Raw genomic sequence first — 14,265 nt, forward strand, 5'->3', positions numbered from 1 at the left:
GGATCGAATCGGAGAAATCGGAGGGAAGAAAAGAGATGAATCAAGAGTGGAGTGAGCTAAGGTTTTAGGATTGGGGATATTTATGAGGTCGGGGTGGGCTGGGTTTGACGTAGCGGACGCGCCCGGGGAGACTCATATCCGCCTTATACTTGGACTGGATATAAGGGGCACTAGACAACCCGGGCGTTTGAGGCCCGGTTGAGGCGCCCATCTGGGCCAGATTTTACTCCTTCCGTTTTAAAATAGATGACTCAACTTTATACTAACTTTAGTACAAAGTTGGTCCATCTATTTTAGAACGGAGGGAGTAGTGATCAGTCAGTGACCAGGCGGGCCTTCCGTGTGTTTGAGGCTTGTTTAAGACGTCCATGTGTAGATGCTCTTATACTACTTTTTGATGGCAAATACAATATACTTGGGTCTAGCTGTCTCGTACGTTATTAATGAGAAAAACAAAACCGTTTCACAAAAATCAAGTAGGTAATTAATCACAAAGTTAGCACGTGGACTGGACCTTGCAACAAAATAATTGAACCTTGAACAAACTTTGGTTTCTCTCGCTATATACAGCTTGTCACTTCTTTTCTTCACAGCTACCACTAATTTATCATATCTCTAATCACGCCCTCCTCACCATAGGTGTACGTGTGCTATTCATCTGTTGACTTCTTCTAATTTCCTGCCAATGTTCTTGGATGCTTTTGACACGGCTAAGTTTGACAGAACCATAGGGAATCAAAGATCACATGGCTAAGCAATTGAATAGAGATTCGAGTTTCCCGATTTTCCAAAAACTGTCTGCGCCCTTGATTCCCAATTTCTTTCTTCACATAAAAATAAAATAAAACAGGAACTAACGTCTCCCTCCCTCCCTCTCGCTGACAATTTCTCTCCCTCTGCCCTCTCCCTTTTTTCACCAACCAGAAAAGAGAAGGGAAGGGAAGCAGAAGACCGGGTACTTGCAACAGACCAAACAAAAGGACCCAAGAAAAAGGCCAGCACTCGGGAAGGAGAGAGGTTGGGAGGGAGGGAGATCTGCGGGGCGACGCTTTGCGGTTTTCCGGCGGCAAGGTTCGATTTTGATCCCAGCCCACCCCGGATTCCCCGCCCCGGTTCGTCCCTGCCCTGCCCAACTCGCGTCGCTTCCACTCGAGTGCTCCAAGAAGATCCCGATTTCGGTTGCAGTTGTGGAGTCTCAGTTCCAGTCGTCGTTGGCGCCGGTTCCTGGCCGCGCGCTCCCTGATTCGGAAGTTGCTGGAGCGGAGGGGGAGTTCCTCCGGCTCCCGAGTGTCTGCCTTCTGATTTGGATCTGCGGAGGAGCCCGGATTGGCGCTCCAATTCGGGGAGCAATGAGGGCCTGATGCGGGAGAAAGTCTCTTCAAGTCGTCGTCTTGATTCTCTTGGAGTAGGGTTTCCTGCCGGGATCCTTGTCCCATGGGATGCGTCAGTTCGAAGCAATTCCATGGCGGCGACGAGTGTGGCGGCGAGGGGAAGCCTCGCCGCCGCCCATCCAGCAACTCGCTGAGGCGTCTGGTTAGTTACAACTCCAGCAAGAGGCACGAGGACTTGGAGGAGGATGAAGAAGAAGGGGGAGTTGTGGCAGCCACGTCCTCGAGCGTGGGGCACCGTGTTGCCAAAGATGCCAGCACGGCCAGGCTGATTCGGAAGCCCCCTGCGCCGGTGGTCGATGCAGTGGTGCCGCTGCCAGAGGAAGTGGCCGCAACTGCCGCTAGCGTCGTCGATGTGGAGAGGGCGGTTGCTGCCCCTGTGAATCGCAGGCGTGCTCCGAATGGCGTGGCAGAGCAAGAACCAAGGAGTGGTGGCATCAGGGGTGAGGTGAAGCCAAGGATCATAGATGTGCCGAATGGAGTGGTGGGGGAGCATGTGGCGGCTGGCTGGCCGAGGTGGCTCACGGAGGTGGCAACAGAGGCGGTCCGTGGGTGGCAGCCTCGCAAGGCAGAGTCCTTCGAGAAGTTGGACAAGGTTCATCCTTACCACAAATTCATCATCTTGTTTCTCTTTTCAAGACCTTCATTAGCCATCTATGTTCTGAATTGTGTTTAGGTGTGATTTAGTGTGAATGTTTCAAAGCGCTTGAACATTTTCTAATGGCATAGGGCATTCTGTCAGTTGTAATAGTGTAAATACATCTAGATCCCATAAGCTTTGGAATATCATTCTCAATATCGTGGTGCAGGTAGAAAAATAGAGCCCACACGCAGCTCCTAGTCCTTTAAAGCAATCTGATTGATTAGAACTGCTGATTCTGTGCTACTACGCTTTTTCTCACCCTCGCCTTTTAAATATTTCAGATAGGGCAAGGTACCTACAGCAGCGTTTACAAAGCACGCGATCTTGAGAATGGAAAAATTGTGGCACTTAAGAAAGTTAGATTTGCCAATATGGATCCTGAGAGTGTTCGATTTATGGCGAGGGAAATTCACATCTTAAGAAGACTTGATAATCCAAATGTTATTAAGCTCGAAGGTTTGGTGACATCACGCATGTCTAGTAGCTTGTATCTCGTGTTCGAATACATGGAGCATGATCTTGCGGGGCTTGCTGCTACACCTGGCATAAAATTCACAGAGGCTCAGGTTTTCCTTCTGGACATTTTCTTTGATCTCCATTCAAAGGTTTTCTATTGTGCCTTTAGTTTTCATTCCGTGCTGACTTCGGACAATGACCCATTCAGGTCAAGTGTTACATGCACCAGCTACTGTCTGGACTTGGTCACTGTCATAGTCGTGGTGTTTTGCATCGGGATATAAAGGGTGCTAATCTTCTGCTTGACAATAATGGTGCCCTCAAAATAGCAGATTTTGGTCTAGCTACATTCTTTAATCCGAACCAAAAGCAGAATTTGACAAGTCGTGTTGTAACTTTATGGTACCGGCCCCCGGAACTTTTGTTGGGTGCTACTAACTATGGTGCCACGGTTGATCTCTGGAGTGCTGGTTGCATCCTTGCGGAATTGCTGTCAGGGAAGCCTATCATGCCAGGACGAACTGAGGTACTGTTTGACTACTGCCGCAGTCATAATTTGCTCAAACTCAAGACTGTTGCTTCTTTGGATTAATCCTACTTGTGTACTTACGTTAGTCTTGAATAGTTCTGTGAATCTATGTTGTTAACTTTATGACACTTAAGGGCAATTTTTGTTGTCTAAACTCTTTCAGGTGGAACAGTTGCACAAAATATTCAAGCTTTGTGGTTCACCATCAGAGGAGTTCTGGGCTAATTTGAAGTTATCACGTGCTACCATCTTCAAACCACAACATCCGTATCGTCGTTGTGTGAATGATGTATATAAGGACTTCCCTCCTTCAGCTTTGTCACTTCTGGACCGTTTACTTGCTGTAGAACCTGATAATAGGGGTACTGCGGCTTCTGCCCTTGAAAGTGAAGTAAGTTCTGTCTGCCCTTACATTCATTGATCCATTATATGGCTGCTGTATTGCCTGTCATAAAGAGAATCTATGGTCAGACATGTATAAAATGTTAGCTAAAAGTGCTTTATGTCTTTGCAATCACATATAAACATAATTGGCGTGCCATTTGGTGGATCTGAAAATAGTGAGTACATTTACAACTAGTACAACCTCATACGTGCATTCTACCTCTACTTTTCAGGGTTGCTGACTTTTGCTACTCTCCTGTTAGATGTACATTTGTCATGCAGCTCTGTTTCTGATTCGGTCAACACCCATTAGCACCTTTTGAGGGTTGCACAATGCCCATAAGCACCGTTTGATGGTCCCACATGTCATATTCTTCCTCCTGGCTTCTTCCTATTCGATATCTCCTCTGATTCGTCTCTCCCATCAGCCTAGATGCAGTAGTGAACCTCCCTTGCTAGTTGCTACAGGATGACACAATGGTGGCCTGCATGCAGCTCCTTGGAATGGAATTGCTGAACTTAGGGCACCCACCCCATTTGGAAAAGGACCATCAAGAATACATGTTAAGTATAAGTTGCATGCCAATTTAGAAGCCATCTTGAGCTGCAATAATTACAGGCAAAACGTTTTATAGTTAAACAAAACAAATGATCATATCTTGGTCTCTCTCTCTCTTCTGTACAATCAATCAAGCAGATCATGCATAGGGTCATGCCTGCTGCTGTCGCTCAGCCTCCTCCGCGTGAGACGTGGCCTCCAAGTTCACCTCGTCGTGTTGGACGCAGTCAGCCGGTAAGGCGGCCCAAACACCGACGCAAGCTTTGCCACACTTGAGCTCCCAGTCCCTGTTGTTTGCAGGGATGAGGCTCAGCTCGACTCTTTGAGCTGGAGGGCCGTCCGGATCTTGCCAGTTGGCCCCATATGGCGATTGTGTGCTTTGGTGGGAACATGAGCCCAATGTTGACACGAGCTGGACATGCCGGCCACAAGGTGGAGGTAGAGGGAGAGAGGGATGAAATGCCAGATCTCTGTAGTGGAGAGAGGGGATGGAGGAGGTAAAGTGGCTTAGAAGGAAGAAGCATCGGACAGAATGTCCATGGGCATTTTGGTCCTTTAATATCTCACTAACTGCAAGTTGGATGGAAAAGGAGCAGTGGCAACTGCAAATAAGGTTAACAGAAGAGTGAGTGGTGAGTAGCTCTAAGTGGTTGTTTGGATAAGTAGGATTAACGCCTAGTTTTAACAAAACACGTTTTAGTTGGATTTTTTTCTTTCAGAAAACTAGTTTTACCAATAATTCAGTTAGGAACAAGTATACACAAAACCTTGTTTGGATGATAAAACATGTTTAAACACGAGGCTGCGCCATCGCCGCCCCGTAAGAGATGAATGCGTCCAGTTTCGATGCCGGCACTCTCTTCATACTTCCTGGATGGGGTCCATCATTGTCGCGGCCGAAGAGAGAGTAGCGCTGCAGTTGGCCGGGTTGGTCGACATCATCGCCGGTGATGGTTCCTTGGGCAGCGGTGAAGGTGAGGACCGACGAAGATGCACCGTTGTGGTCTTGAGGAAGCCAGCCTGCTTGAGCACAAGATCATGTTAACAGCCAAATTACTACTAGTCCTTCCTGCCATACCCATCCATCATCAAAAGCAATCTGAATGCTCACACGTGAATCGTTTGCATGAGTGACAGTAATGAGAATGACCAATCATTCAAGAACAAGAACGAGCATACAAGGAATCTGTTGCTGCCACACTAACTCAAGATCAAATTTATAAGAGACCGCCATCGGCGAGGAAGACGCGAGAGGGATCAATGGTCGACTGTGATGGCGAGTTGGCGGCGGCCGCCGGTGATGCGGGATGAGGGCTCGCCGGGGAAGGACCGATGGTCGACGGCGATGACGATGGTCCGACGATGGCGACGGTCGCGAGCGACGCGAGATCAGTTGTCGTTGGGGCAGGACCAGTGTTCGACGGTGACGGCAGCGGCCGGCGGCAACGTCGACGGCGAGGGCCGCGGGTGGTGCGGTATGCGTTGATGAGTTGTTGCTGGGAAAGGACTCGTCGGTGACGGCAACACGCAGGCCAGCTGCGCTGTATGCCGGTCGCCAGCGGCGGATGATGAACTCGTTTATAGAAAAACGTCAAAAAACGTCTAATTGTCGTTTTTCCATAAACTCAGTTTTTCAGTTTTAGTAAAACCAAGATTTACTTAACCTTGGATTTGTTATGTTAACCAAACATAGTTTTAGTTTGTTGTAACCGAAAACAAGTGTAGGCCAAACTGTTTTTGTAAAATCCCAGTATCCAAACAACCCCTAAAAAGTAATGGCAGGATACAAGTAAGAGTTGTGGCAAATGTGAATAAGTCCCCTGAAAATATGGACTTCTGTGTTATTTTCAGCTCATATATTGTGAATTTGAGACACTGATTTTCAAAAGTGAACAATATCTTTTGATCTTAATATTAAAACTTAAGAGATGCTATTTTATATTAGCTTTTTCACTTTATGGGATTAGTTGATAACTGATTTGGTTGCCTCTGTATATCTGAAGTGACTGCCCTTAACTTCTGGTTTGTAATCTGTACTTGTACATTATACAACAGTTCTTTACAACGAAGCCTTATGCTTGTGATCCATCAAGTCTGCCAAAATATCCTCCAAGTAAGGAATATGACGCTAAGCTTCGAGATGAAGAAGCTAGGAGGTAATATTCTCTATAGAACCTAAGACAAATATTATGCAATCTGCAATTTCGACAGATGGGTTTTATCATTGGCATTTCTGTATTTAACTAATTATATCCGTTTTGGTCCACAGGCAAAGAGCAGCTGCAGCCAAAGGACATGAATCTGAAACTGGACGCAGGAAGCAACTTGCAGCACAAAATGGCACTATCGGTTTACAGGTATTTTGCAGAATTAATCCGATCTTAGTATAGTCTGATAATTGGCATACCAAGGGTCTCCTCAGTGATTTTTTTTCTGGTGCCACAATCTGCACTTTTGAGCTTTGAAACATGCCATTCAATACCCGATGCTAGCAGTTCGGTGAATGCATTATATACATGATTCATTATCGGGATGCAATGCAATTGCTTCTCTATTTGTTTGGAAGTTAATTTACACAACTGTTTTATTGTAACCAACTAACCATGCAGCAACCAATCTGTAATGCACACACATTGTTTCCAGCTCCAGAGGCAACTATACTGTATATATGACAACTAATCTGATGTCATACTGCTACATATGAACAGTTTGCCGTTTCATATTACTCAAATCTCTCTTGTTTCATGGCTTTGCAGCAACGGCGAGTTCCGGTTAATCCTAAAAGCAGTAGTAATAAGTTTACTCCAAAGGAGGATGGTGTTACTGGCTTTCCAATGGATCCTCTGGTAGTAGACAATGGTCATGCTCGCCGTGTTCCTTTGATGAATGCTGGTCGTTCATCCTCCACTTTGGGTCGATCAAGTGGCACAGATCCAAACGGCCAGAGATTCTACACCTCTCAGATTGCTGCTGCTGAGATGTCTAACCCATCTACTGCAACTGGGCAGCGAGGCAATACTGGTAAGCTGTCTAACCTTGGGGACAGCGCCAGGAAACAGTATTTAAGAGAGCATCGGTCGAGTTCAAGATACAGTCAACTCGCTGCTGCCGACCAGTCTGACAAACCCAAATGGTCGCAATCGCATCAATTCCAAGAAAGACCGTCATCTTCCCATCGGAAGGATGAAGTGGTGGCAGATAAGGAGCCTACAGGGGTGAGTTACTTAATTCTTCTAATTAGCTTTAGCTGGTCTTAATTCATAACATTTGTAGAGAGCAAAGCAAAGCATGACCCTAGCCTTTAAGAGCCGTGATTAGTTTCAATAAAATCCGAAAAATCCATTCATTAGCATTTCTGGTTGGTTCTTATTGGGTCTAGACTTCGTAGTGGATGTTCTGCAAATAATGTGGCTGATAATTTCCCGTCTATATATTCTTTTCAGTCAGTAGTGTAACATGCTGATAATTTCTCGCCTATATATTCATTCAGGTGAATGGCACGAGGAAGAACCGAATCCAGTACTCAGGACCATTGATGCCTCCTGGGGTAAACATGGAAGAGATCCTTAAAGAGCACGAGCGGCAAATCCAGCAAGCCGTGCGAAGGGCTCGTCTGGACAAGGGAAAGGGCAAGCACGCCGAGAGAGACCAGTCAGAGTCGCTGCTGTACGCTGCCCATAATGGCAGGTCATAGCGCCGCAAAGCTCGGCTCGGCATTCTTGATGGCTTCGGCAATGGAAAGTAGTGTATGATCCCCTTATTTTTTACGCCCCCGTCGAGCGGAGAGGTTTGTTCTGCCGGCAGCTCCCACACCATTGCGCCAGTGGACTGGTAGTTCCTGGCAGCAAGAAGAAGAAGAAGAAGGCCTGCTCTTCACTCATGTAGAGATTTTCGCCAAGTTTAGCAAGAAAGATATTCGCTGGAAAAATTTGTTGCCCACACAGTCACCAATTGTATATCTCAGAGATGAGTACCCACCCTCTTGAGGATTGATGATTCTTACACCTGTGTTTTGGTAGGTGCCAAGAGAAATATAATCAAATTATACTTCTGTGTCTGCTGCCTCTCTCTCTCTCCCTTCCATTGTCTTGCCTTTCAATTCAGTTTCAAAAAAAAAAAAATCAACAATTTTGCGTGCTGTCTGGGCGGGTAATCCGGGACGTTGGATGCGAATCGGACGTTCCAAAATAAGTGACCGATTTCTCTTGGCGTGCACTCATGGTAAACCCCGGACGAAACATTGGCGCGCCCAGACGCCGAGAGCCTCCTCCTACCATTAGCCTCTCGCTCTCGCTCCCCACCAGCTTCGCCGCCGCCGCCGCGGTGTGATGCGACGGCGAGAGCGGCGGCCGTTTGATGCGCCCTTCTCCCACCTGCGCCGCCGCCGCCGCCTCGCTCTCCAGGCAGCAACTCCTCCGCATCCAGCGCTGTCTCCCACCCGTTTGGAGAAACGCCGCACCTGCCCAAGAACCGCCGCCGCCGCCCGCCTCGTCCTTCTCCCCCTCCTCCCTCGCCTCCATCCTCTTCTCCTGCGCCGCGCACCGCGCGCTCCGCCCCGGCGAGCAGGTCCATGCGCGCGCATTCACGCTCGGCCTGGGCGCGCATCCTTCCGTCCTCCCCAGGATCGCCTCCTTGTACATAGCCGTCGGCGACATCCCGGCCGCGCGTTCTGCCGTCGAGCAGGCGGCTGGGAAGGCGCGAGCTTTCCCCTGGAACCTGCTCATATGGAGCTACGCCGGCGACAGGCTGTGGAAAGACGTGGTCATGGCGTATGACAGGATGCTGGCGCTGGGCGTGGACGCCGACAGGTACACGTATCCGTCTCTGCTGCGCGCTTGCGGCGAGCTCGGAGAGGTCACCATTGGCCGCAAAATTGACCACCGTATTCGGAGGAGTAGATATGATCTGGACATGTATGTCTGGAACGCTTTGGTCGGGATGTATGTCAAGTGCGGGGAGCTAGAGGATGCGCGGAGGGTGTTTGATGAAATGTCTGTCAGGGATGTTGTCAGCTGGAACACAATGGTGTCTGGCTATGCATCGGCGGGGATGCGGGCCGAGGCGTTTCAGCTGCTTCAGCGGGTTCCTGGGGAAAACATTGTGACGTGGAATGCAGTTGCAGCAGGGAATTTGAAGGCAGGGAACTATGATGAAGTGATCAGGTTGTTGTCTCAGACGAGGAATCGCCACGGGCCAGGGGTGGACTCTGTGAGCGTGCTGATTGGCCTCAAGGCGTGTGCTAAGAGTGGGTATCTGAGGATTGGCAGGGAGTTGCATGGGGTGGCTGTTCGTCTATACTTCGACAGGCTCGAGTGTGTGGTAAACTCGTTGATAACAATGTATTCAAGATGCAGGATGATGAGCTCTGCTGTACTTCTGTTTACAGTGTACTCAATTCGGAGCATCACAGCTTGGAATTCATTGTTAGCAGGATTTGCATTCATGGACCAGGTTGAGGAAGCTTCTTTGCTCTTCAGAGAGATGATTGGCTCAGGTGTCTGTCCCAGTGATGTTACTGTCTTGACAATGCTCTCCGTTGTTGCTCGGTTTGGACACCTCTGTCATGGAAGGGAGCTGCACTGCTACATCCTTAGACATGGATTGGGTGGTTCTAAATTATTGCAAAACTCACTTGTCGACATGTACTCAAAGTCTAGACACATGAGAGCTTCACGGATAGTATTTGATCAGATGGAATGTCGAGACAAGCATGCCTACACTTCATTGATTTTGGGATATGGAATGCAAAGAGAGGGCCATCTATCACTGAAGCTCTTTGATGAAATGATCGCCAACAGTATAGAGCCCGACCATGTAACCATGGTTGCTGTTCTTTCAGCATGTAGCTACTCTGGACTGGTCACTCAAGGGCAGCTACTATTTGCCAATATGTTTGCTGTGTTTGGTATTGCACCAAGAGTGGAGCATTTTTCTTGCATGGTTGATTTGTACAGCCGTGAAGGTTTGCTGAAGGTGTCCGAGGAGATAATTGACAAGATGCCGTTCCAGCCAACTGCTGCAATGTTAGCGACTCTTATTGAGGCTTGCCTGATCCATGGTAATACAGAAATTGGCAAACGAACTGCAAAGAAGCTGCTGGCAATGAGGACAAACAATCCTGGTCACTACAAATTGATCTCAAACACGTATATATCAGCAAAATGTTGGCCAGAGCTAGCTAAAGTTAGATCATTGATGAGTATGATGGATTTAACTATGGTTCCAAGCCATTCCTTGCTAGAATCAGAATATGACATATGCCTAGTTGAGCAAGATGATGGCTTAAATCATGGTGCACATTGTGACTTGTCTGACCGCATAACGGATACTGATTCGTCTAGTAGTGAGGAAGTGAAAAGCAGCGAAGCTTTTGGTGGATAATAGTTGGTTCTTCTTGGACCATCTTCCTGTTAAGGCCAAGGTTTCCAGAGGTAACATATTGATTTACAAACTGATACTATCACATCTTATAACATAGGATAATTTTTTTTGCATGCATGCTCACATTGAACTACTAGCTGGAAATTATTTTTGTATTAACGCACCGGGTATTTTTATCTCTTTTCCCAGCTTGAAACTCTACAATGACTGTATATTTGGAATTTTAGTGGACTCCCTTATTTGGGGAGTGATCTGCAAAGAAGCTGATGACAATGAGGACAAACAATACCGATCACTTAAAATTGACCTCAAACACTTATACATTAGCAAACTTTTTGCCAGAGCCATCTAAAGTTAGAGCATTAATCAGTATGTTGAAGCCTATTATGGTCCCAAGTCATTCCTTGCTAGAACTGGAATATGATACATGCCTAGCTGGCAAGATGATTGCTTAAGCATGGTATGCATCATGGCTTGTTTGACCACATGACAGGTACTGATCCCTTTATTAGAGAGGAAATGAAGTGCAGTGAAGCTTTTGGTCGATGCTCTTCTCAGACCATGTTAACTTCTTAAAGATTTTGCAATGGTATGGTTTCTTCATAGGCTCCAGTCACCCTAGAAGTAATGTCATGAACTGTAAGCCATGCGGTGATTTAAGAGTTGGTGAAGCTGTAGAATGTATTATATATGGGAAGGAGGCTTTCAGCCTATGATGAGCATATACATGGCCGGCCCATTGTCATTTACTAAAGAAAATATCACATCACTTGATGAAGATGATTCTGATTTGGAGAGGTCTGCCCTTGAGACTTGCACATTAACATCATTTGATGGGTAGGGAGAAGCATAATGTTTTGATAGTACTGATGGTCTTTTCTATGATCTAGGAGCCAGCAAACTGCAAAGGCAGTGATTAAGTTCGCTGCAACAGCTGATCTGCACCGTCTTGAGCAAATTTTAGCCGGAGGAGGTAGAGGATCAAAAAGCCTTGGCAGGTCTTGATATTGTTCTGCATTAGCTGCCAGCAGCAAGGTAAAGTGAATCTCTAGGTATCATAGAATAGGACAAATCAAGTGAATCGCTTGATATTGTAGTGATGATTTCCATCCCATTATTTCGCAGGCACTCACCGTTTGGTTGATCCTTTGTCTTGCCTAACCTGGAGAGGATACGATCCTTTGGTGAAGGATTAGAAATCTGCGTGGGTTTAATCAGATCATTCCGTCCTACTAAAATAGGCCTCGCCAGTATATGCTGTAAAAAATTGAAAGTTTCCCTTGGGTATGTATATATGCAATACACTGTGAAGCCAGGGAGTCTGCAATGGAATCGCTGCATTTTCATACGTACACAAATGTTGTTCATATGGCCGTACATTCTGACCGATATCCCTAATTTTAACAAGCTAATAATCCCACTTCATTTGACAAAAGCAACCTAAATACTATTCTGTGTTCTCAGAATCAGAATGGTTCATACTGCCACACAGTTAGTTTTTTCTTTTTTTGCTAGCAGCATGATCTCTAATCTCTTCACGGCCAGAGTTTGGGTATCTTTCAGAGCTTATGATTATGCCATCAAGGGCCTCATATACAGAAAATCTACATGTCTAACTCACATGCACGATCCTTCATGCTGATAGAGAAAGAGGGGCTCTTTACTAATGATGTTATTGTAGGAAGCATTCACAGAACAGATGATGACAGCCCAGCCAATGTTAATGATCCTTTTATTATAGGGGAAATAACTTGACACAACTCGTACCGGTGAACCAAATGTTGATCTATCTTAACTCCTTGGGTATTGTATAGGTGGAACCGGGCCCACCTGTGATCTGGTTGAGATAATGTCTTTTGTTCTTTTGTTTTGTGTACCACCCTTCTCTGCTCCTGCTTTCAGAATGGATGGAGCATTTTCATTTGATTTGATGGAGGGGGCATGGAATACATATACCTCGTAATTTGCTTAATCTTAAAGCACGGTTTTGCCCATTCACGTACTTGTTTACAACAGTTAAACCAATCATGCTCTGAGATAGATATATCAGGTTCTGATAACTGAAGCCGATGGGACAGATATATCAGGTTCTGAACTATTGGAAACTCCCCTACGAGGTCCGCAGGGAGTGATGCCGGGCACTGATGCAATAGGGGTAAGAGAAACAATTGCGGCGACATGCTGGTACCTTTGGTGGCTTCGACGCCAGATTACTCATGAAGGAATTGTTCACCACCTGGGACGCAATGCTACTTCTATCCTGGCGACTGAAAAAAGTTAGTGGGACTGAACCAGAAGCAAAATGGACAAAGCCTGAAGTCAGATCTGTGAAACTGAATGTATATGCGGCCTTTCATATTGACGAGGGAAGTGGAGCTACAGCAGCAGTTATCCGTGATCATAGGGGAAATTTTCTGGCGCCACAATGTTCATTTGTTCCATTTGCTGCAGATGCTTGTACCACAGAAGCCATGGCGATGAGAGATGGGCTAGTTCTTGCCAACTCTCTTGGTTTCAACACTGTTGAGGCCGAATGAGACTCGATGGAGGTGATTAACTTTTGCACTGGCACTACTCAATGGTGGGACCAGCGGCGACCATTTATGCCAAGTCTCTAGATACTCCCTCCGTAAAGAAATATAAGAGCATTTAGATCATTAAAGTAGTGATCTAAACGCTCTTATATATGTTTACAGAGGGAGTACTACAAGTCTAATAGGGAAGGTCAAGTTTAAGCATTGATAATAGGAAGCACTGATGATAGGAAAGCTAATGGCGTTGCTCATGAGCTAGCTAAGCATAGTTATTTGAATAAACTGTCTTGTTCTTGGACTGAGGACCCTTTGGTTTGGATGATCCCAGAACTTGCAAACGATGTAATTATCCTTTAATTTAATAAAGCTAGTCATAATGGTTTGTCCCTCAAAAAAAGTTTTAGAGGAAAAAGTTTTTTTGAGGGAAATACGTCCTGATCAAGTGGAGCAAAGCTTTAAAAGCTAGGTGATGACACAAGCCTACCGAGAAATGCCCTAAGAAAAAAGAGAAAATCTTCTGCCCTCGTGCTTGTACACCATCGTGGTTCTGCCTAGCGCCCATGCGTGTGCGTCCATGGCCACTGGCGACCGTGACCCCCCACAAGGTTTTGGAAATTTAGGCGATGCTCTTCGTCGATATCGAGGTTGAAGTACAGGAAGAGTTTGCCCGTGGCTAGATTGAGGTGTCGCCTGGCCGCAGTGGCATTAGAGGGAATACTGCTGGAAGGTAGGGAATACACCGCGGTCAGGGGAGGGCATGTCCGTGTAGATTTTTTTGAACACCTGTATGGATATATTTGTTACCATCTCTTTAGGTGACAACTAAATGAATCTAGTTCATTTTATCTTTTGCAAAACTTCTTGCCAAAGACGATGACTCTCTATGCAACACATAGTTAAAGGTGTGTACCAACACAAGATGAAAACATGTGTACACTTGCTTGCCCGCTAGCTAGTGCACATGACAAACAAAATGTGCATATCTTGGCACAAGCTAGCTAGGAGCCTAGAATTGACTAGTGAGGTAGAACCAAGTGGAGAATCCGAAACTTTAAAATGATTTGTGTTTGGGCGTCAATGTAACATCTCGGATGTAACTTTCCCAATTTGTATTTCAACTCTTGCCGTTTCCGGCGTTAAGTTAATTTATTTTCTCGGGTTTGGGTTTTTGTCTCCGTGTGTTGTTATCATTGTCATGCATCTCATATCATGTCATCATGTGCATTGCATTTGCATACATGTTCATCTCATGCATTCGAGCATTTTCCCCGTTGTCCGTTTTGCATTCCGGCGCTTCGTTCTCCTCCGGTGGTCATTTCTAGCTTCCTTTCGTGTGTGGGGATTAAACATTTCCAGATTGGACCGAGACTTGCCAAGAGGCCTTGGTTTAC

The 14,265-nt window shown here is 46.2% G+C and overlaps 1 protein-coding gene across 1 annotated transcript; it reads left to right on the forward strand.

Annotated features, from left to right (window-relative positions):
* Positions 1 to 938: 938 nt before the first annotated feature.
* Positions 939 to 11,686, forward strand: LOC119330657. Its single transcript, XM_037603775.1, has 12 exons — positions 939 to 1,983; positions 2,313 to 2,597; positions 2,696 to 3,013; positions 3,180 to 3,407; positions 6,015 to 6,115; positions 6,229 to 6,316; positions 6,716 to 7,174; positions 7,450 to 7,646; positions 8,582 to 10,390; positions 10,530 to 11,138; positions 11,231 to 11,375; positions 11,466 to 11,686. The coding sequence occupies exons 1-9, from the start codon at positions 1,435 to 1,437 to the stop codon at positions 10,338 to 10,340; spliced, it is 3,984 nt and encodes a 1,327-aa protein (XP_037459672.1). The 5' UTR covers positions 939 to 1,434; the 3' UTR covers positions 10,341 to 10,390; positions 10,530 to 11,138; positions 11,231 to 11,375; positions 11,466 to 11,686.
* The last annotated feature ends 2,579 nt before the right edge of the window (positions 11,687 to 14,265 follow it).

Source organism: Triticum dicoccoides, chromosome 7A, assembly GCF_002162155.2.
Source record: "Triticum dicoccoides isolate Atlit2015 ecotype Zavitan chromosome 7A, WEW_v2.0, whole genome shotgun sequence".
Taxonomy (NCBI): Eukaryota; Viridiplantae; Streptophyta; class Magnoliopsida; order Poales; family Poaceae; genus Triticum; species Triticum dicoccoides.

Excerpts from the sequence above, each read along its gene's own strand:
- LOC119330657 (XM_037603775.1), top strand. The coding sequence starts at position 1,435 with ATGGGATGCGTCAGTTCGAAGCAATTCCATGGCGGCGACGAGTGTGGC. Across the intron at positions 3,014-3,179 it reads TCATGCCAGGACGAACTGAG|GTGGAACAGTTGCACAAAAT; the intron begins GTACTGTTTGAC and ends AAACTCTTTCAG. Across the intron at positions 7,175-7,449 it reads CAGATAAGGAGCCTACAGGG|GTGAATGGCACGAGGAAGAA; the intron begins GTGAGTTACTTA and ends ATATTCATTCAG.